The sequence below is a fragment of the Ursus maritimus genome, unplaced genomic scaffold, assembly GCF_017311325.1.
Source record: "Ursus maritimus isolate PB19 unplaced genomic scaffold, ASM1731132v1 scaffold_24, whole genome shotgun sequence".
NCBI lineage: Eukaryota > Metazoa > Chordata > Mammalia > Carnivora > Ursidae > Ursus > Ursus maritimus.
Genome location: NW_024424897.1, coordinates 31,843,509 through 31,867,171, shown reverse-complemented (window position 1 = coordinate 31,867,171; position 23,663 = coordinate 31,843,509). Strand labels below are relative to the sequence as shown.

Below are 23,663 nucleotides of genomic sequence, written 5' to 3'. Positions count from 1 at the left end.
AGTGCTTCTTGCTAAAGACCATTCTAGTGAAAGTTTGTTCACATTTTATTTGGGTTTATTACCAGTTCATTATGCTTTCTTTTTTTTTTTTTAAGATTTTATTTGTTTATTAGAGAGAGAGCACTTGTGTGCCAGAGCCTAAACTGGGGGTGTGGGGGGCGGGGAGGAAGAAAGACAAGCAGACTCCAGGCTGAGTGCAGAACCTGACATGGGGCTCGATCCCAGGACCCTGAGATCATGACCTGAGCCAAAGTCAGACAGTTAACCGACTGAGCCACCCAGGTGGTCCCATTATGCTTTCCAGAAGGATCATGTCCCAGTGATAATGCACAAAAATTCAGAAAGAAGTAACCTTAAACCCCAGACATCTTCTTACTCTGTAATGATCTGAAGTCAACCTCTAGAGTCAGTAGGAACATTATGGTATAAAACTTATTTTCATGTTAAAAGCACCCCTTGAGTTTTGCTTCCTATCTTAATTTGGATGGACTAGGTGTGCCTGGCTGATTAAAATCCACTACTCAGAAAGAATGGTTTATCTGGCAGATAATATCAGGATTTTCCTAGCCATTTGTAGCATGGGGGTAAGGAGATGGTTAGGGGTCTTTTCATACTTTCTTACAGCATTATTGAGTTCTCATTTGACTTATGAGCATACTGTGTTTGAATTTCATTACTAATATCTACATTCTTTTTGTGGTTATCTACATTCTTAAAGCAGAATTCTGACTCTAGTTGAGAGACATATTCTGAGGGTAGAAGCTAATTTCTTTACTGCTGCTGGTTTATGGCCAGAAAATGAATAAAGTTTGGTTCTAAATAAAAGTACACCTAAATTAAAATCACTCTTTGTGAATTAACTTATATTTCCCTACTTTATTTTATATATATATATACATGTAAATGTATATATAAATCATGTATATGTATATATAAATCCAAAATTAAATTAAATATGTATGTTTTATTTTATTAAAATATGTATATTTTATATTATATATATGTATATTTTATTTTATTTTCTTTAATGGGATGGAAAATATCATCACTATTAGATTCCTAAGATAACTTTTTGACAGTTGTGTTTTTTTAATGCATTCTTTTTTTAGCTCTAATTTTAGATCCAAATGTCTTAGGGTATCTATCAACTCATTGTCCTTTTTGAGCCCAACCGTTGAGACCCATTATATCATGTGTTAAAATAATATTATAAATTCAGTAGAGCAAAGATAGGCCCATTGTGTTTCAAATATGACTGGAAAGAACATAAAATTTGTTTTTGTTCCTTCATAATCACATCCAAAATATTAGATTTCATACCTTAAAATTGCATTCAGATAATTACTTTCAAGATCTTTAAAAAATATATTTGAACATCAGAGCTTTTAAAAGCTATGTTTTTAGCTTTTAGCTTTATTTCATTACATAGTTTTATTTAAAATAAATTCAGAGAAATAAGAGTATTTCAGAAGTTGGTCACCTTGATGAAGGGATTTGCATTCCAAAGAAAACTTAGAAACTCCAAACTCAAATCTCATAAGTAGAACAGATCGAGATTTTATAGGGGCTGAAGCTTATACAATTTTGAGGACCTCTTTAACTCTTTAAGACAAAGAATGCAAAATTAGTAGAATAAAGTGTCCTCAGTTCCACTGACATCGTTCAACAGGATTATGCCAGTAACCATTTCAATATTACCAATAGGGGTGGAAATCTGATGGAAGGGATACTAGAGTGGAAAAAGATAGTGGTCTTAACCAATTGTAAATTTGTGTGTGTGTGTGAATTTTACCAAAAAAAAAAAAAAAAAAAGCAACAAGCTTCATGGTTAATCTTCCTCTGATCACAAGTAAATGTTTTAGCTCCATATACATTTCAATGGTTTATACATGGGGACTATATACCCTACTACTGAATATTCAGATTAGTTCAACAAAATCAAAGGTGGTATCCCTCATAAGAATGGAAAGCCTTTTACAGGTATGTTTGTTGGGTCATGTTTCAATAATAGAACTCCTCTGATGAAATATCTTAACTTTTAGTATATATTTGGGGTAGATTCAGAATAATGAGTGGGTTTAATATTTTAGGTGGATGCCAGTATAAAATGCCAGACCAATCCACCTGAGAATATCTTGCCTTCAGAACAGATGGGATTCCTTATTTCAGAAATGGGGCCTGCTAGCAAGCCTAGTAAAGACACAGGTTTATCCACTCCAGCCAGATACAGAGAGCGAAGAAGCAACTCACAGCAAGGAAAGTCCCCTGGTAAGGATTGTTGTGCTCTAGAGTACTAGAATTAGAACCATTCTGTAGAATTAATATATGAATGACAGGTTTTTTCTGAGTCTTCATTTTTTATTCGTAATTATATTATACTTACCACATTGTTTTTTTTTTACATGTCTGTAATTCTAACTCTATATGTTTTCTTAATTATCCTTGTAAAGTCTGTAAAAGTTGTTTTCCTAGTATTGCATGTATTTTCCTACTATTGCAAATTTGAGCTTTCAAAGAGATAAAGCATTTTAAGTAAAAGCAAAGGAATTTGGGTAATTTAACTTGGAGAAGGCAAGGATGAAGGGTGATTTAATAGCTGCTTTGGGTGCCAAAGACTTTGTAATTATTGATCTGATCTACTTGTTCTCTTATTAACAAACTGTAGGACAAGAGCAAATGTGCTTAAATTGTGGCAGAAAAGAATTAGATGGTCAGCAATGACATTAACCTGAGCACATTATAAAGGTAGTATAAAGTATGACTTTGTATCAGTGGGATTGTTTTTCTTATGGTTTGTAAGAACCCAGAATTAATGATTGTTTTAGGCACATAGAGTTGGTTCTACTGTTTCATTTATTTATTTTAATTTTTTTTTAGAGAGGGCGAGAGGGAGTGCACAAGATTGGGGGCAGGATGAACAGAGGGAGAAGAAGATAATTTAAAAAAATTTTATTTTAGAGAGAGAGATTGCATGAGCAGGAGGGACAGAGGGAGAGTCTCAAGCACACTCCATGGTGAGCACAGAGCCCGACACGGGGCTCCATCTCACCACCCCAAGATCATCACCTGAGCCGAAACCAAGAGTCAGACACTTAACCGACTGCGCCACCAGACACCAGAGGGAGAGAATCTTAAGCATGCTCTACGCTCAGCATGGAGCCTGGCACGGGGCTCAATCTCATGATCCTGAGATCATAACCTGAACCAAAATCAAGTATCAGACACTCAACAGACTGAGCCACCCAAGCGCCCCCGTTCTGCTGGTTGTAAGGCACTTGGACAAAACCATTTTTAAAGAAAATAGTAACATCTAATAAAACGTGTTTGTTTATGTGATCCAAAAACAAGTCATCAAAGTCTCCAGTGGCCAACTTTAATATTCTCAAATTGTATGCATGACAGAAGCATGTAATCCAGGTAGCATTAATCAGGTCAGACAATCGTTTTGGCCTATAAAAATTGAAAAATATTGAGAACTTCTCTGAGAAATTCTCCAAAAAGTAAACTAATAGTGATATGATCAAGATCTTGCTCAGACTCATAGGGTTCTTTCTGCAAAACATCTTTTAGATGAAGAACTATCTAGATCACTCATCTTATTTATTCAACTTAGCTTGTACAGTCACTTTTCGTTGAATATATGGCCCAATCCATGATGAAAGATTAAGATTTCTCACCACTGAAAATGTTTAAGACAATGGCATAAACTTTGAAGGCAATTTAGAAAAGGACAGGAGCTAATATTTACTGCATACCCATTTTTATTGCCATAAACAAACATCGAAAGTGGTATTGTCATCACTTTAAAGATTGGGAAACTTAGGCTTGGAGAGGATAAGTAACTTGTTCACAAAGAGAAGCAAATATTAGGTCACACATTAATTAATGTAGCTAATATTCTACTCACAATCACTGTTGATTGTATCCTTGAATACATGAAAGTTTTTAAGTTTCATGTAGTCCCATTTGGTTTTTTGTTTTTGGGTTCTTTTGGTTTTTTGGGTGTTTTGTTTTTTGTGTTTTGTGTTTTTTTTTTTTCTTTTGTTGCCTGTTCTTCTGGTGTCATATCCAAGAAATCATTGCCGAGTCCAATGTCATGAAGTTTTTCCTCTATGTTTTCTTCCAGGAGTCTTATAGTTTAGGTCTTACACTTGGGCCTTTAGTCCACTTTGAGTTAATTTTTGTATATGATGTAAGATAAGAGTCCAACTTCATTTTTTGCATGTGGATATACAGTTTTCCTAGCACCATTTGTTGAAGAGATTGTCCTTTCCCCATTGAGTGGTCTTATTAGCATCTTAGTGGAAGATCATCTGCCCATATAACTGAGCATTTGTTTCTGGCTTCTCTATTCTAGACCATTGGTCTGTTTGTCTGTCTTTATGCTAGTACCGTATGATCTGTTTAACCTCTCAGTTCTGCCCTTGTAACACAAAACCAGCCATAGAGAATACACAGGTGAATGGTTATGGTGGTGTTCCAGTAAAGCAGTATTTACAAATACAGGTGCTGGGCCCAATTTAACCCAGAGGTCATAATTTGCCAACACCTGAATTAAACTAACAGCTTCTTTCTGAACAGCAACAATGGAAACCAGAAAAGGGTGGAATCACATTTTGCTGAAAGAAAACTGCAATCCTAGAAGTCTCTACCAGCAAAAAGATCTTTCAAGAATGAAGGCAAGATGATGAAAACACATTTAGATAAACACAAAATTGAGAGCATGTGCCACAGCAGATCAGCACTAAAGGAAATTCTACAGGGTGTTCTTCAGGCAGAAGGAAACTGTGGCAAATGTATTGACTAATATAGGCTTTGATGAATCAAGAGAACATAATGTATTTTTTAGGGTAATCACCAACACATAGAAATAATCCAAAAGAAGGCAGGAAAGGGGGAAAAAAGGAAGGAAAATAAAGAACACACAGAAAACAAAAAAATGGTGGACCCAAATTCAGCCAGTACAATGATTATATGTAAAGGGTCTTAAAAACTTTAATTCAAAGGCAGAAATTGCTAGAATGGATAAAAGAGCAAATTCCTAAAATAGGCTGCCTATAGGAGACGTGTAGGTTGAAAGTAAGTGGATGGGAAAAGATACAACATGCAAACAGGAACTATGAGAAGGCTGGAATGGTTATTTTTAAATATCAGATAAAACAGACTTTAAGACAGAGCATTATAAGGGGTCTGCATCATATGGTGAACAGTTCATCACAGAAGCATATCAATTATAAGTGTTTTTGTGTAATAAGAGCCTCAAAATATATGAAGCAAATATTGACAAAAGGAGAACTAGATAATTCCTCAATATAGTAGGATTTTTTAAAAGATTTATTTATTTATTTTAGAGAGATCACATGCACGTGCGTGGGGGGCGGGCAGAGGGAGAGAATCCTCAAGCAGACTCCTCACTGAGCATGGAGCCCTATCTGATGACCCATGAGATGATGACCTGAGCCAAAACCAAGAGCTGGATGCTCAACCCACTGAGCCACCCAGGCATCCCTATAGTAGGATATTTTAACATACTATGTAAGTGATTGATGAAATAACAAGACAAAATATTGGTAACGACATAGGAGATCTGAAAAACATAATCAGCCACCTTGATCTAATTGGCATTTATAGAACACTGCAGCCAAAAACTATAGCATATGCATTATTTTCAAGGGCACATAGTACATTCACCAAGATAGGTCATATACAGGGCCATAAAACAAGTCTCAATAAATTTACAAGAATTAAAATCATACAAAGTGTATTCTCTGAATACAACAGAATTAAATTAGAAATCAGTGACAATTGGGTACCTGGGTGGCACAGTCAGTTAAGTGTCTGACTCTTGGTTTTAGCTCAGGTTGTGATCTCGGGGGTCATGAGATCAAGCCCTGCGATGACAGGCTCTGCACTCAGTGTGGAGTCTGCTTGAAACTCTCTTTCCCCTCTCCTGCTCATGCTCTTTTTCTCTCTCTCTAAGGTGAATAAATACAACTTAAAAAACAAAGAAATAAGTGACAATAAAATACCCAGGAAAACCTCCAATATCTGAAATACAATGACATACTTCTAAGTAATTCATAACTCAAAGATAAAATCTCTTAGGAAAAATTGGAAAATATTTGTAACTGAGTGATAATGAAAATATATCAGTTTGCAAGATGCATTTAAACAATGTTAGCATGAAATGTGTAGCTTTATTTCTTTTTTGGAAGATTTATTTATTTTAGAGAGAGAGAGAGTGCGCATGTGCCAGTGGGGCCAGATGTGGGGCTCGATCTCACAACCCATGAGATCATAATCCATGGGATCGTGACCTGAGCCAAAACCAAGAGCCAGACACTTAACCAACTGAGCCACCCAGGTGACCCAAAATGTGTAGCTTTAAATGGTAGTATTAGAAAAGAAGTAAGATCTGGGGCGCCTGGGTGGCACAGCGGTTAAGCGTCTGCCTTCAGCTCAGGGCGTGATCCCGGTGTTCCCGGGATCGAGCCCCACATCAGGCTCTTCCGCTATGAGCCTGCTTCTTCCTCTCCCACTCCCCCTGCTTGTGTTCCCTCTCTCGCTGGCTGTCTCTATCTCTGTCAAATAAATAAAATCTTAAAAAGAAAAGAAAAGAAGTAAGATCTAAAATCAGTGATCTGAAGTTTCACTATAAGAAACTAGAAAAAAAAAAAAAGAGGAAAGTAAACCCAAAGTAAACATGAGGAAGGAAATGATAAAAATAAGAGTAGAAATCAGGGAAATAGAAAACAGTTGAGAAAATTAACATATAAAACTGGCTCTTTGAAAAGATCAGCAAAATTGACAAACCTCTAGCTAGACTGATCAAGAAAAAAGAGAACCCAAATCATAACTATCAAGAATGAAAAAGAGATTACAAACCTTAGAATTTATGGATATTAAAAGGATAACAAGAGAATACTGGGGACAGTCTTACATCAGTGAACACAACTTAAATGGAATAGACACAAGTATTTTGAAAAATACAACTTAACAAAATTCGCACAAGAGCCAGATGAATAGCCCTCCATCTATTAAAGAAGTTGAATTGGTTATCAAAGACTTTTCTTAAAGTAGAATCCTCATGAATATAGATGCAAAAATCATTAACAAAATATTAGCAGATTGAGTCCAACAATATTTTAAAAGGATAATACTCCACAACCAAATAGAGTTTGTCTCAGGAATGTAAGGCTTGATCGATTTTCAAATGTTAAACAATGTTACTTGTTATAGTAACAGAATAAAGGAGAAAAACTCTATGATGATTTCAATAGGTGCAGAGAAGGCACTTGACAAAATTCAGCACTTACTCATAGTAAAACTCTCAATGAAGTAGGAATAGTAGAAAATTTCTCAAATGATAAATAACATCTCTAAGGTAGTATAACAAAGATTTTGGTTAATGGTGAATGACTAAACTATGTACGTTGGAGACTGGGAATACGGCAAGCATACCCACTTTCACCACTCATTCAGTATTGTACTGGTGGGCCTACCGTTGCAATAGGCAAGAAAAAGGAATAAAAGGCATAAAGATTGAAAAGGAAGAAGTAAAAGTATTTGCAGATGATATGATTACTTACGTAAAAAAAAATCTAGGGAATCTGCAAAGCAACTGCTAGAACCAATACATGAATTTAGCAAGGTTGTAGGACATAAGATTGATAAACAAAAATCAATTGTATTTTTCTAAACTAGCAGCGCACAATTGGAAAATGAAATTTAAAAAATAACAGTAAGACCAAAATCGTAAGATACCTAGAAATAAATTGAACAAAATTGAAAACTATAAATTTTGCTGAAAGAGATTAAAGAAGACATAAATGGAAAGATATGCCATATTCATGGATAAGAAGATCCAATTTCCTTAAAGTGACAGTTCTTTCCAAATCGATCCATAAACTCAGTGCAATCCCAATCAAAATTCCAGTGGACTTTTTTTTTTTTAGTTACAAGCTGATTCTAAGATTTAAAAAGAAATGCACAAGCCAGAGAATTACCAAAGTAATCTTTAAGAACAAAACGCTAGAGGAGATTTTATCTGATTTCAAGACTTACCATAAAGCTACAATAATTAAAATAATTTGATATTGGTGAAAAGAAAAGATAGACATATAGATGAATGGTACAAAATAATCCAGAAATAGATCCATACATATGTGGTCAATTGATTTTCAACTATGGTGCCAAGGCAATATAGTGGAGAAAGGAAAGTCTTTTCAACAAAAATTAGCATTGACCCATATCTCACACCATAAATAAAAATTAACTTAAAATGAATTACAGACATAAATATAAAACCCAAACATATAAAACTTCTTGAAGAAAAATAAGAGGAAAAGCTTTGGAGTGGACCAAGATATCTTAGAACACAAAAAAACAATGATTAATAAAGAAAAAGATTGATGGGGCGCCTGGGTGGCTCAGTCGTTAAGCGTCTGCCTTCGGCTCAGGACGTGATCTTGGCGTTCTGGGATCAAGCCCCACATCAGGCTCCTCCACTGGAAGCCTGCTTCTTCCTCTCCCACTCCCCCTGCTTGTGTTTCCTCTCTTGCTGGCTGTCTCTATCTCTGTCAAATGAATAAATAAAATCTTTTAAAAAAAAAGAAAAATATTGATAAATTAGATTTCATCAAAATATAAAACTTTTGCTCTTTGAAAGACACCATTAAGACAACATTAAGAAAATGAAAAGAAAATATTGACAACGCATATATCAAACAAAGGACATATTTAGAATGTAGAAAGAACTCTTACAATGCAATTCAAAAATGGGAAGGATATATGAACAGATATTTCACAAAAGATATACAAGTGGCCAATAAGCATGTGAAGAAATGTAACATGTTTAATCATTAGGGAAGTCAGATTTAAACTATAATGAGATATCACTACACACCCATTAGAATGGTTAAAGAAAAAAACATGACTATGCTAAGTGTTGATGAGGCAGCTAGAACTCTTCATACATTGCTAGTGGCAATTAAAAAATAGTGTAACCATTTTTGGAAACCATTTGGCATTTTCTTAAGAATTAAGTTAAAGATACACGCCTCACAAATTACGAATTACATACAAATTACAGTATATCCATACAACAACAGAATACTTCTCAGCAATAAAAAGGTACACGTTATTGTTATATACAAATCATTATGTTGATGTGGTCCTTGGGGAATATACATTTCTTTTCTTCACTCTCTTTTTTAAGATTTTATTTTTTAAAGTAATCTCTATACCCAATGTGGGTCTCAAACTCACAACCCTGAGATCAGGGGGCAGATGCCCTATAGACTGAGCCAGACAGGGACTTCTGAAGTATACATTTCTTTGGAGCAATCCAGTTTTTGTTGCCTACTTTTGCTAGAGTGTATCTAAAAGGCCTGAGGATTACTTCAGAGTCTGAACAGTCACACATCTTAGCAGGCCAGGCTTGTTACTTAACTGGAATTTCAATTCTTTAAAAAAAAGAGAAAAGACTACTGCTTTGTTTGCCTTTGGTCATTTTCCAGATGTGAATTATAACAGGGATCTCATTTAGGTAGTTTTTAAACCTGACAAGTCTGGTATTTTACTTACTGTCTATACTTTGCCCATCCCCTTCATTCAACCTAATGGAACCTATATTGAGGTCATCTAGAAGAATGGGTTTCATTGGAAAGATAGCATCCTTAATCTGATCTTTGCCACAGAGCTCTCTCTCATTGCCTATCGGTAGTACTTGAGAAAAGCTTGAGGACCTCTTACCGCTATTTCAAGTTGGAATAATGAAGCAATTGGGTGCATAATCCAAATTACTGAACTCTAGACAATAGGTTACCAACCACAGGCAGAGAAACACTCCCTTCCATCTCTGCTTGTACTCTGGCTACCTCTACAAGTTCATCTCTTGTTTTAGGACTGTGAATTTTTGTCAGCCTTTCCCCCTGTGGTTACTTGGCATGTGGTCTGCCTTCCAGAGTATCACAGCAACAATTTTATCAAATGTTTTGATATGGATTACAAAGATCATCAGTGTTCTAGCCTGCTGTATCTTAATTACTTGCTGTCTGACTACTGAACCAATACCACGTATTTTAATTTGAATAGTAGCAGCACTTCACTTCTAGATTCCAAATTCTGTATTAGTCCACATATAACTTAGGCTACTGTAACAAACAAAACAAAAAACCAGTAGCTTAAGCAGTTTAGAAGCTTGTTCTTCTCAGTCTGAGAATAAGCTGTCGAGAGCCGACGTGGCACTCGCTCTGGTAGCCCTTCAGGTACTGCGTGGTTAAAAACAGCTCACCACTCTGTCAGTATGTCAGCCAGCAGCCTGCTATAAATACCCTTTCCTTTTATGAGCATAATCATCGCTTATGCTCACACCAGTTTGACTAGAAGTTAGTCACACGGGCAAACTGGCTGCAGGGGAGCTTGGAAATGTCGTCTTTAGCTGGGGACCACTTGCCCATTTAATCACCACCATGATTTAAAAGGAGAATAAATATTAGGAGACAACTAGAAGTCTCTGTTGTATGGACCAAGAAAATATTTACAACAAAATATAAAGTATCGTATTCATAATACATAAAAGCTTCTACAAACCAATAAGAAAAAGGCAACCCAATAAAAGTAAATAAAATACTAATGATGTGGGGCGCCTGGGTGGCACAGCGGTTAAGCGTCTGCCTTCAGCTCAGGGCGTGATCCTGGCGTTATGGGATCGAGCCCCACATCAGGCTCCTCCGCTATGAGCCTGCTTCTTCCTCTCCCACTCCCCCTGCTTGTGTTCCCTCTCTCGCTGGCTGTCTCTATCTCTGTTAAATAAATAAATAAAATCTTTAAAAAAAAATACTAATGATGTGCAGGTCAGAAGAAATACAATGAGCAATATGCACATAGAATGATGTTGAGCCCCTCAGAGAAATCAGCAGAGAAATGCAAATTAAATCAACCAAAAATATATTTTTTTGCCAGTTTGATTGGCAGAACTTAAGCTGTAGCTACAAGTTTTGATAAAAGTTTAGGAAAAAAGGGGGGCGCCTGGGTGGCACAACGGTTGGGCGTCTGCCTTCTGCTCAGGGCGTGATCCCGGCGTTATGGGATCGAGCCCCACATCAGGCTCCTCCGCTATGAGCCTGCTTCTTCCTCTCCCACTCCCCCTGCTTGTGTTCCCTCTCTCGCTGGCTGTCTCTCTCTGTCGAATAAATAAATAAAATCCTTAAAAAAAACAAAACAAAAACAAACAACAAAAAAATTTTAAAAAAAAGTTTAGGAAAAAAGGAAACTTTTCTATAATGTAACTGGAATATAAATTTGTATAGCCTTTTGGAGGGCAATTAGTCATTATCTGTAAATAATTAAAACTCCTGTGTGCTTTGACTTAGGAATTCCACTCTTAGGTATCTCTCCTATAGAGTTTACTATTGTGTCATTTATGATAGCAAAAAAATTGGAAAAAGCATAAATGCCTGACAAGAGGGACCTAGATATGAAAAATTAACGTAATGAAATACTGTGCAACCATTTAAGAATATAAAGTAGCTTGATAATGTTGTTATTCGGAAAGATAGTAAGTGTTCATAATATGTTAAGTGGATGAAGCACGTTGCAGCACAGTATGTCTGGGACAACCTCCTTTCTAGAAAAAAAAAGGCATATATTATATAATTATAGAAAAAAATAGGGAAGTATATGATAAAACTGATTCATGTAACAACGGTTACCTCTGGGAAAGTAGAATTGGAGGTGTAGAGAGGTACTTTTTTACCTTTCAATTTGTGTATGAATATACACAGTGGTGGAATTATGGGAAATTTTCACTCCCTTTTTGTGTTTTCTAGATTTTTTAAATTGAAGAAAAAAGAAAAAATATTAAAGAGTGTTTAAATATTTTAAAGTGTTCCTATGGTATAAGTATAAAAGCATTAAGATAATAAGAATGGGCAATTTAAAGAATATTTTGAAAAAATATTTATATCCCAGTTGCTATTTTTTTTAAAGATTTATTTATTTGAGAGAGAGAGCGCATGCAGTGGGGAGGGGCAGAGGGAGAGAGAAACATAAGCAGACTCTATGCTGAGCGTGGAGCCTGATGTAGGGCTTGATTTCATGACCCTGAGCCAAAACCAAGAGTCAGACGCTAAACCGACTGCACCACCAGTCGCCCCTATATCCCAGTTATTAACCTGACTTTTGAGGTTTAGATATGATTGACTCAAGCTAAACTCATCCCACACCTAAAATGTTTTTCCAGGGGCGCCTGGGTGGCACAGCGGTTAAGCGTCTGCCTTCGGCTCAGGGCGTGATCCCAGCATTATGGGATCGAGCCCCGCATCAGGCTCCTCCGCTATGAGCCTGCTTCTTCCTTTCCCACTCCCCCTGCTTGTGTTCCCTCTCTTGCTGGCTGTCTCTATCTGTGTTAAATAAATAAATAAAATCTTTAAAAAAAAAATGTTTTTCCAAGATTTTGTAGAATTTCTAGGGCTTACAGTGTCGTTTAAAGTTTCTGTTTGTGTAATTCCAGTTCATCCATTTCTCACCTCTAACAACTCTTCTCTCCTGTCTGCTCCATGCTGTAACCAGATGTAGAACTTAGCGCTCGTCCTTTGATTTCCACCCTCCCCCAAGCATTTACATTAGGCATTTGTATGTGTTCAACAGTTTTCTGAAGGAGAGGTAGAAAGGGTTTGCATTTAGAATACTGCCAATAATTTTAAATGGAATGTTATCCATCTTTCTTTTTATGTTTTCACTTTTTAAAAAGATTTTATTTATTTGGGGTAGAGAGAGCGAGCAAGTTGGGTAAGGAGCAGAGGGAGATGAACAAGCAAACTCCACCCTGAGCTTGGAGTCCAAGGAGTCTCATGACCCTGAGATCATGATCTGAGCTGAAATTAAGAGTCAGACGCTTAACCAACCCAGTCACCCAGGCGCCCCTCCACCTTTCTTTTTAAAAGGCCTTCAGTCACATTACCACTTTCTCACCTTTCTTGTCACTAATCACTATGGCCTTCACCACGTTGCTGTCTTTCCTTGTACTGGCCCTATACCTTCTCTTCTCTGGTCTTTTTTTTTTTTTCTTACTTAAGGAGAGAAGTTAGGTATTTCATTTATTTCCTAGTGTCTTTGAGGCCTTATCTTCCCCACCCAAAACAACCTGTCAAGATACAGTCTCTACAAAGACGGTTACTTCTCCATGAGGAATTCTGGTACCTGCTGTTAAAATAATAATTTCATCTCTTTCACTATTATTGTTATAAGTGTAACTGATAAAATAATTAACACATTAATTATCTTTATTAACTCTTTATGTTGGTTTTTTTTCCCCTAAGTAAAATCTTATCCTTTGGTCGGTGATGTTGATAGCCGAGTCTTAATTGACCTTGGCTGTGAAAAAGAAGAGTTGTGACATATTGGCATTATTAGGACATCTAATCACATTTCCATTTATTAGGGGCAAGGAGTAAACAACTTATGCTTAAGCTAGAACCTCTGCTAAAAAGTTAGCTTTTGTAATGAGAATGTAAGCAGAAATACAATTAATGAAGTATAAAATTATTCTACCTTGATAGAACTTAACCTAATGGTCTATGAAAACATGGCTGTATAATAGGGTTTTGTGGGATCAGAGGACCTTAACCAAAGTCCGTGTTAGATTTATGTACTGTCTACTGGAGGCAGTATGCGTAGTTGGTAGGAAGAAAGCTTTGGGTTTTAGAAAAACCTACATGAAAATTAAAACCTAAATTAAATAAAAATTCTTTTTTTAAAAGATTTTTTAATTTTATTATTTATTTTGAGAGAGAGAGAGAGATCGCACAAGTGAGGGGGAGGGGCAGAGGGAAAGGGAGAACCAGACTCCCCACTGAGCAGGGAACCCAATGCGGACTCAATCCCAGGACCCTGGGATCATGACCTAAGCCAAAGGCAGACGCTTAACCTACTGAGCCACCCAGGCACTCCTAAATAAAAATTCTAAATTAAAATCTGGAAGCATTTACCATGGTAATCTTAGGTATATTGTTTTACTGAACCTCAGTTTCTTCATCTATAAAATGAAGATAATGATGATGATATAAAACATATAACCAGCCTGGTATAGTGCTGAGTAGTCAGTACATGGTAGCAATGGAATTTTAGCAATAATTATCATTTTCGTAATATATATTATTATGTTTATTACTGTTAAATATTTTTCAAATGAGTGATGTCACTTTAAATTCACGTGGGCTCCCAGTGTTGCCGGCATCCTATAATATTTCCTTAGTATACTCCCCATTTTCCAAAGCCACTCTACCATATCTTTTCTGCTTCTACTTCCAACATCCTCTTTACATTCTTAGCTGTAACCTTGTTTCTTACTGAGAAAATAGAAGCAGCTAAAAGAGGACTTTCATATTTTCCCACCAGCAACCCTATCAGTCTACCTCCAGTTGTAACCCTACAGTCTGCCTTTCCTCTTAGTACAATGGGAAAAGGCCCATCCTTCCATTCGTGTACAGAATCCCATGTACTTACGGACTTAGCACTTACAGTTATCCCCCTTTCCTTTTTAATAATCACTTTTCACCTTTTATGTAAGATAATTCCCATCAGCATACAAACATGCCATCGTAGGTTCTATGATAAAAGAAATTCTTTCACCTTTCCTTCATTCATACCTCCATCCAGCTATTACTCCATTTTTGTGTTTCCCTTAGAGAAAAGCTCCTTGAAAGCATATCTTTTCCTCATTTGGGCTTTCATTCCTGTTACTCAGATGAAACTGCTCTTGTCAAGGTTTCCATTGACTGCCATGTTATCAGGTTCTCAGTCCCCATTTTACTAGGCCTCAGTGGCATTGGAACAGACCACTTCACCCTTCCTGAAGTACTTTCTTCGCTTGGCTTCTGCAGTATCACCCGTTCCTGGTTTTCCTTCACCTTCCTGGCCACTCCGTAGTTTCTTTTACTGACTTTTCTTTGTCTTTCCTGACTTCTAATTATTGATGAGTCCCAGAGCTCAATTCTTGGGCCTCTTCTCTTCTTCGTCAGTTCCTAGGTAATCCCAACCAATCTCATTGCTTTTATTATCATCTTTATAGTGATGGCTCCTAAATTTATATCTGAAGTCTCAATCCTCTGAACTCCAGAGTTGCATACGTTATTGCCTATGCTGCATCTTTGTTTGGATGTCTCACAGGTGTTCCAAGCTTAGAATATTCCATCCTTTCCCCAATTTTACTAATTTTAGGAAGTAGTACCTCTAGTCACCTCTAGTCAGCCAAAAATCTTGACTCTCTTCTCTCACATCCATCCCATCAGCAACTTCTGTCAGCTTGACATCAGTGTAGATCCGGAATCTGACCATTTCTCCTCACCCTTGCAAGCTATCACCATGGTCCGAGCACTACCATCTCTTGCCTAGATGATTGCGGTAGCTTCTTAACCGGTCTTCCTGCTCCATTGCTGGCCCCTAAAGCCTTTTCTTCACACAGCAGAATCATCCTTTTAAAACATTAATTCTTTCCCTGTTTAAATTTTTCCAGTGGTTTTCCATCACATTTAGAATAAACTCTAAAAATCCTTACTTACTATGGTCTGCAAGATGCTGAGTGATTTGGCTCATGGCAACTGCTCTGACTTCATCTTCTCCCACCTCGCGTCCCCTCATCTCTTCCAGCCACAGCAGTCTCTTCACTAGTCTTTGAACACACCTGGCACGTTCTTGCCTTCACACTTGCTGTTCTCTGTGCCTGAAATGTGCTTCACCCAGACATTTACAGGGCTGGCTCCTTTATTTCATTCAGTTCTCTCCTCAAATGCCAGCTCATCATAGAAATCTTCCTGGCCGTGCTATCTGAAATAGCACCCTATTCCCCATGTCCTGCCCTCCCTCAGTCTCTACTTTTTATCCCTTTTTGGTTTTCTTTTATAGGACTTATCACTATTTGACATCTTCTGTTTATTCTTTTTCTCCCCCTTGATGGTTAGTTCCATGAGGGCAAGGACTCATTTTGTTACTTGCTGTATCCTCAGCACCTAGGGGTTAGCTGTGGCACTCAGTGTTTGTTAGCGAATGAATTGCTTTTTTCCCCACTCTTACTGATGTAAGATTTAAAAAATCCTTGGAAAAAAGCAGTCTTTTAAAAAAATTGTGGTCAAATATACATACCCTACAGTTTACCATCCTAACCATTTTTAAGTGTATACTTCAGTGGCATTAAGCACATTCACATTGTGCTGCTGCCATCACTACCATCTGTCTCTAGAGCTCTTTTCATTTTGCAAAACTGAAACTCTGTACTCGTTAAACAATAACTCCCTAGTCCTCCTCACCCCCAGCCACTGGAAACCACTATTCTACTTTCTGTCTCTCTGAGCAATCTTTTAATTAGCCACCAAAAGATAAGTCTTAAACATATGAGGAGTCAAACCACCCCTCAGGTTTCTTTTAACAAGTACTTACTGAACAATGCCTTCGGCTTGGACCACGCTCGGTACGACAGGGACACTGTAGCGTCCTCTACAGTTCTATTCTTCTGGTACCAAGAATCGTGTCTATCTTACTAAGATGCCATTTCATATCTTGTTATTATGCTCTGACATTTAAAACCGAGGAATGTTTGGTTATGAATTTCACTTCTTGTAGCCATTTTCTGCTTCCCCTGTCTTTTTGTCTGGTCATTTCAAATTAATAGGAAAATATACATTTTTGGATAAAATTCACGAAACATAAGATTACCCATTTTAAAGTGCAGAGTTCAGTGGCATTTAGTATAGTAACAATACTGTGCAACCTTTACCTCTATCTAGCTCCCAAACATTTTCATCACTCCAAAGGAAAACCCCATATTCCTTAAGCAGTTATTTTCATTGCCTCTTACCCTACGCCCTTGGCAGCCACCAATCTGTGTTCTGTCTCTATGGATTTATCTCTTCTGGGATATTTCATATAAATGAAATAATGCAATATGTGACCTTTTGTGTCTGGCTTATTTTACTTAGCATAATGTTTTCAAGGTTCATCCAAATTGTAGCATTTGTATCAGAACTTTCTTTTTATGGTGAAATAATATTGTATCATATGTATATGCCACAATTCATTTATCTATTCATCTGCTGATGGACGTTTGAGCTGTTTCTGCCTTTTGGCTATTGTGAATAGTGCTGCTGTGAACATACGTGTACAGGTATTTGAGTATCTGTTTACAAGTCTTTTGGGTATATACCTAGGGGTGGAATTGCTGGGTCATAGGGTAATTCTGTGTTTAACTATTGGCCAAACTATTTTCCATAACAGCTGCACCATTTTATATTGCCTACAGCGATGTACAAGGGTTCCTATTTTTCCATATCCTCATTAACACTTGTTATTTTCCACTTTTTATTATTGTTACAGCCATTATTTTTATTATTGTTACATCCATCCTAGTAGGTGTGAAGTGTTTTCTCATTGTGGTTTTGATTGCATTTCCCTAATGATTAGTGATGTTGAACATCTCTTCATATGCTTCTTGGCCATTTGTATATCTTCTTGTGGAAAAGATAATTTTTTTACAACTATTACAACAATATTCTATTTGATGAAATCTTCTGTTCTGTTTCAATCTCTCTTGATTATAGCCCTAGTGAGTGCTACAAGTTAGTAAACTGTAGCCTGTGAACCAAATCTAGCACACTGCCTGTTTTTTTATATGGCCTGCAAGCTAAGATGGCTTTTACATTTTAAATGGCTGGAGGAAAACCAAAAGAAAAATATTTCATGTCACGTAAAAATGATATGAAATTCCGATTTCAGTGTCTGTAATAAATAAAGTTTAATTGGAACACACAGCCACACCCATTCATTTATGTATTGTCTGTGACTGCTTTCACACTACAACAGCAGAGCTGAGCAGTTGTAATTGAGGCCATAGGGCCCACAAAGCCAAAGATGTTTACTGTCTGGCTCTTTACAGAACAAGTTTGCCTCCTCTGTGGCTTATTCTGTTTAGGTTGCTATAATAGAAACACTACAGAGTAGCTAGCTTATGAACAACAGAAATGTATTCCTCACAGTTCTGGAGGCTGGGAAGCCCAAGATCAAGGCACAGTAAATTCAGTGTCTGGTGGGAGCCTGCTGTCTGGTTCATAGACGGCCATCTTCCTGCTGTCTCTCCCAGGGCTGAAGGGATGAGGGAGCGCTCTGGGATCTCTTACAGGGGCACTGATATCATTCATAAAGTTCCACTTCATGACCTATTGACCTCCCCAAGTTCCCGCTTTCTAACACCATCACACTGGGGTTAGGTTTCAGCCTATGAATTTCAGGGAGATAAACATTTAGTCTATTGCACCTGTATTAGAAAGTTTTGTCCTTAGCTTCTGAGTCTTGATGAGCAGAGAAGCTCTCTTACTTAAGAGAGTAAGGAGGTACTAAGGAGGCCTCAAAGTCGGCTAGTGTTCAGTTTAGTTCTCATAGATGACCAAATGTTTTTTATTTTGATATTAAACTCCAAGATTAAAGTAGTAATGATAGGAACCAGATGTAAAATTCCTAAAGTATCACTTAAATTTCAACTGTCACTATCGTTAGAAGTATCTCCCCTCAACAAAGTTTCAACTTCCACAATACATTATTTATGATAAAAATAAAGAAATTTCATGAACTCACCTCTAAAGACTGCTTTGCCTCCAAATTCTGAAATACTATGATTCTCACATTGACTGTTGGAATGTCTTTGTGTTGCTCAATATCCCATTGAAGAGGGGCATCCTGTATTCCAGGATTTCTCAGTGCCCTTCTGGAACTGAATTATTTTGAAAATGTGTCTGCCCTGCTTAAGTAGGAGCATCTTCTCACATTTCAAGCTTTCTTTGAATTTTTTTTTTTCAAGTAAGAGACTTCAAGTTGATTAAGTATCCAGATTGTATTGACTTTAATAGATGTGTGTGTTGTTAGAAGGAGATTGTCAATCACAGTCATTGCCGTGCTGTGTGTAGGCTTTTTGAGCACATGTTAACTTCAGGAAATACGTTTGGGATCAAAAATACCAGGGGTAAAGAAAATTAGATTCAGTCATGTTTCACCAATTTCTGTAATGATATCACCCTAAACTGGATATAGCCAAATATTAATCTTATGGTAAAATCTATACTCCTGTTTTGATGGGATATTTACTTTCTGGTTAAGGGAAAGTGAATGTTTACAAGCAAAGTTCAATTCATTCCTAAAGAAAGGACTTCCCATTTTGTAGCTATTGGGTTATGGAGGAGACTTCATTAAGATAATAATCCCTAAACCCTAGAGGGTGCTCTTGGTGGGAATTAACATTCCCAAACAAGTAGATGCAGCCTCTTGTCCCTCAAGGCCTTTCAGCTCTCCAACCAGCTGAGCTCCTGTAATCCCCAAATACTTACCTTCTCTGATGAGTACACAAGCTTCTCTTCTAAATGAAGTCATATAAACCTCTAGTAGCACCAGGCTAGTCTATGTCTTTTTGTATTTTTATTGGTCTCTATACTCTTGACTCCTTGACTGGCAGCTTTGTTAATGAAGGAAGCTCACTTTAACAAAATTACTATGTTTAGGTGCTAGTTATTAGAAGCTGCGTGCCAAATGCTAATTTAAAGCCCACTCGTTAAGGTTAAGAGGGTTTGTTGTGCACACTCCTTTACATAACTCATTCTGAGGCTGCTATAGAGCCATACAGACCATTGCTTTTTTAAACATGCCTGTCTTTGGTGTATTCTTTTCCATCATTTGAACCTATCAATGTGATAAAGTCTTTTCCTTTTTTAAGATTTTATTTATTTATTTGACAGAGAGAGACGGAGAGAGAGGGAACACAAGCAAGGGGAGTGTGAGAGGGAGAAGCAGGCTTCCCGCCGAGCAGGGAGCCTGATGCGGGGCTCGATCCCAGGACCCCGGGATCATGACCTGAGCCGAAGGCAGACGCTTAACGGCTGAGCCACCCAGGCGCCCCCAATATGATAAAGTCTTAATAAGCGTGATATCAGTGATATTTGTTCACTGGGGAAAAAAAAAAACAGAGGGCTTATCGGTGCTATTCTTCAGTCTGCCTGCCCATGTGGAATCTCTAGTGGCTTTACTAGCCTTTACCTTTACTATGTCCTATTACCATATGGCCTGTTCTTCTGATACGGAGCTGAGGTGTTTAGAGAATGTTCATAATTAGGTGTTATTCCTACATCTTTTGGTCAGCTGTTAGATATCCCGATGCCTAGGTAGCACCCCACACCGATTAAATCAGAATGTTGGCGGTAGGAGCCCTAGGCCTCAGTATTTTTTAAAAGATCCGCAGGTGATTCCAGTGTGGCACAAGGTTGAGAAACCACTGGCTTTACTTGTTAACCATATAGCTTAGAGCAGAGGTTCCTGCTCCTGGCACCAATTTACTCCTCAGGATTAATTAAATGACCTTAAGATAATGCATTTTAACTACTTGAAAAAAAAGATGTTACATAAATAAAAGACAGTACGGTTTTTTGTTATTATATAGACTGTAAAGAAGCACTGTTTTGTGGCAAATTATACATAACACAAAATTTCGCACGTTAACCATTTTGTGCAGTTCAGTGGATTAAAGTACATTCACATTGTTGCACTACCGTCACCACCATCCATCTCCAGAACTTTTTTCATCTTCCTAAACTGAAACTGTGTCCATTTTCAGTAACTCCCATAATCGCCTGCAGCCCGTGGCAGCTACCATGCCGCTTTCTCTCTCCATAACTTTGACTGCTCTGGGTACTCGTGTAAGTGGAATTATACAGTATTTGTCTTTTTGTGACTGACTTATTTCAATTAGCATAATGTCTTCAAGGCTCAACCATGTTGTAGCATGTGTCAGAATTCCTAATTTTTTAAAGCTAACTAACATTCCACTGTATGTATGTACCACGTTTTGTTTATCCATTCATCCGTCCTCGGGCGCTTGGACTGCTTCCATCGTTTGGCCATTGTGAATAATGCTGCTGTGATCATGGATGTACAAGAAGGGAGTTTTAAGTGATAAATAAGATGCTCATCTGGATAAATTGCTTGCTCTTTTTTTTTAAGATTTTATTTGAGATTTATTTTATTTATTTATTCAAGAGTGAGAGAGAGAGAGAGAGAGAGAGAGAGAAAGCACCAGCAGGGGGCAGTGGGGGAGAGGGACAAGCAGACTCCCCTCTGAGCAGGGATGCGGGCTCGATCCGGGGACCCTGGGATCATAACCTGAGCCAAAGGCAGAGCCACCCAGGCGCCCCAAATCACTTGTTCTTTATGGATAGGTTGTAGTGTAGTTCACCAGATGAGTTCACCTGCACCTAGTGTCTGGTCTCCCTTTTACAAAGTATGGCAAAAATTAGTTACTATTCCATATGCTTTCTAGATTTTCTCAAATATGGTGGTAGGATTATTTTATTGAATCAGCTCTCTTGCCCGCTCTGTCGGTCAATCCCACAGAAGCTATGTTCTAGAAATGTAATGATAAAAATCTGTGTCTAGAATTAAATAAAGGACTCATGCTATATAGTTTAGTTTAATTCCCAGGCGCTACTACAGCAAAATCGTAAGCTTCAAAACAAACCTGAAAGTGCTCCCTGGTCTAGAAGTTATAAACCAGATGTACGTATATTGCTCTAGAAGTTGTAAACTAATTAGCTTGAGTCTAGCAGCCACGTTAGGATCTTTTTACTTCTGCCCGTGTTACTCAGGCTCTTTAGCTCTACTTCTATACACGGTCTTAGTTTTTTGTATCACAAAATCTAGTACCGGAGAGGGAGAGAGAAACCCAAGCAGGCTCTGCGCTGAGCTCAGAGCTGGAGGCGGAGCCCTGAGGTCATGATCCAGAGATCACAACCTGAGCTGAAACCAAGAGTCAGATGCTTAACCGACTGCGCCACCTAGGCGCCCCTAGTTCTTTCCATTCTTGGTGAACCAACCCTCTTTGTCCCTTGACTTCCATGAAGGGTATGTGTCTTTTTTACAGACAGTTCAGATAGGTGTTTCTACAAGAGAGCAGCTGTGTTGTCAGTAAGTGGAAATTTTATGGAGTCAATCAACTTTGGAAAAGTAGTGACTACTTATTTTAACATTGTATTTCTGAAGGCATGACTTTTTTATATTCCCATGAGCCACCCACCCACTCATTGTTATAGAATCAAAGAAAGGAATTTTCATTTGTGTGTGTATATTTCACTTTGATCCCTTTGACACTTTTCCTTAGATTTTCACTGATAATAAAAGGCAGTTGAAATGAAAAGAGGCTCAGCCACATCACTGAAAAGATACAAACTGTACGCTTTGTTGGTCTCATTGGGTTAGCAACTGGGCTGCACCTGTGTTCTTTAGAGGTACAGGAATGACCAAAAACTGAGAATCTGATGAGATAATAAAATTTTAGATCCAATTCTACATTTAAACACGAGCAACTTGTTCTTCTTGTCTGAAGACTTATCTATCGAACTCTACAGTCCGAGAAACTAATAGTGAGTAAACAAACCTTTCTTTCTTTCTAGATCTTCATCTGCTGGTGGACGTGGCCTGCAAGCAGGAGCACTTTCCAAAGGAGGAAGAATTAAAAGAGTGAGGAATGGATGACAAATGTGACATTGTGCACTAGCTGTAGCTGGAGGCAGACTAGCCTTGCACATGACACACTGTTGGGATTTTTTCAGTTCTGTTAAGGAAAAAAAAAAGTATTTTTGTTTTGTTAATTGAGAATTTTGTTAATTGAGAATTGGGACTTTGGTATTTACTACAGCTGTTCAGATTATTTACCTTGACAAACTACTAAACATCAAGCAGCCTTTTTTTTTTTTTTTTCTTTTTTGCTGCCCAGATCCCTTTCAAATGAAAAGTCCTGGCCTTCTGTTACAGTCGAGAAGCATCTAAAAACTGCTGCATCCATGTACTGGAGAATAATCTGCGTGTGTGCGCTGATTTGCTGTCTTGCCACTCTCAACCCGTAGTCAGCACAACTCCAGTGGGGAGTTCAGTCTATCTGTTTCAAGTCACAGTGTGATCCTTTTAGAGAAGATTGTGTGAGAAACAAAGGCATGTGAGGTCACCAAGATCACAGGTCTAAATGGGTCAGGAATTACAGGGAAGAAACTCTGAGAAAGAGCTAATTTTCTAAGTGATTAACCAGGAAATGCTCTTACTTCCTAACCCAGCATTCTGTTTCAAAAGCAAGGCATCCGGACTTGGACCATCCATCACACTTAACAGCCCCTGATTCTTTTATATTAACGGGAGCATTCTTCTATTTTCATGTCTTTCTTTAATTTTAATGATACATTATCATAAATGGTAAGAAGGTTTTGTTATATATCCACTTATTTAAATATCTTCTAAAGAAAAGTATTTAACTGGTTTATTATATTTATAAATGCTGGTAGATTTAAAAGTTTTAAAGCCTTATATTTTTATTAATATTGCAGGATAGAAGGATAAAGGATGCGTGTGTAAGATATTTATTTTGAAGGGGAAAATGTGTGAACAAAAACATTAAGAGATTTGACGTTTTTCTTGCTTTAGCTTTTTATATTCAGTATGTATAAATTCTCATCCGTATGAGACATTGTGTGCCAATTTTGGGAAGAACTGATTAGTAGTCATTTAACAGAAGCTGTACCTCTGACATTTTTAATAATTTATGTCCGGTTTAAGCTTCTGAAAGAATTTTGGATTGTGGGATAGAC

The 23,663-nt window shown here is 37.5% G+C and overlaps 1 protein-coding gene across 1 annotated transcript in view; it reads left to right on the top strand.

Moving 5' to 3' along the window:
- Window positions 1-22,744, top strand: part of HSF5 (heat shock transcription factor 5) — a 41,187-nt gene extending 18,443 nt beyond the window's left edge. Inside the window, 2 exon segments of the mRNA XM_040640898.1 lie at window positions 2,091-2,268; window positions 22,479-22,744. Coding sequence (XP_040496832.1) covers window positions 2,091-2,268; window positions 22,479-22,549 — 249 coding nt within the window. The 3' untranslated portion in view covers window positions 22,550-22,744.
- Window positions 22,745-23,663: the final 919 nt, after the last annotated feature.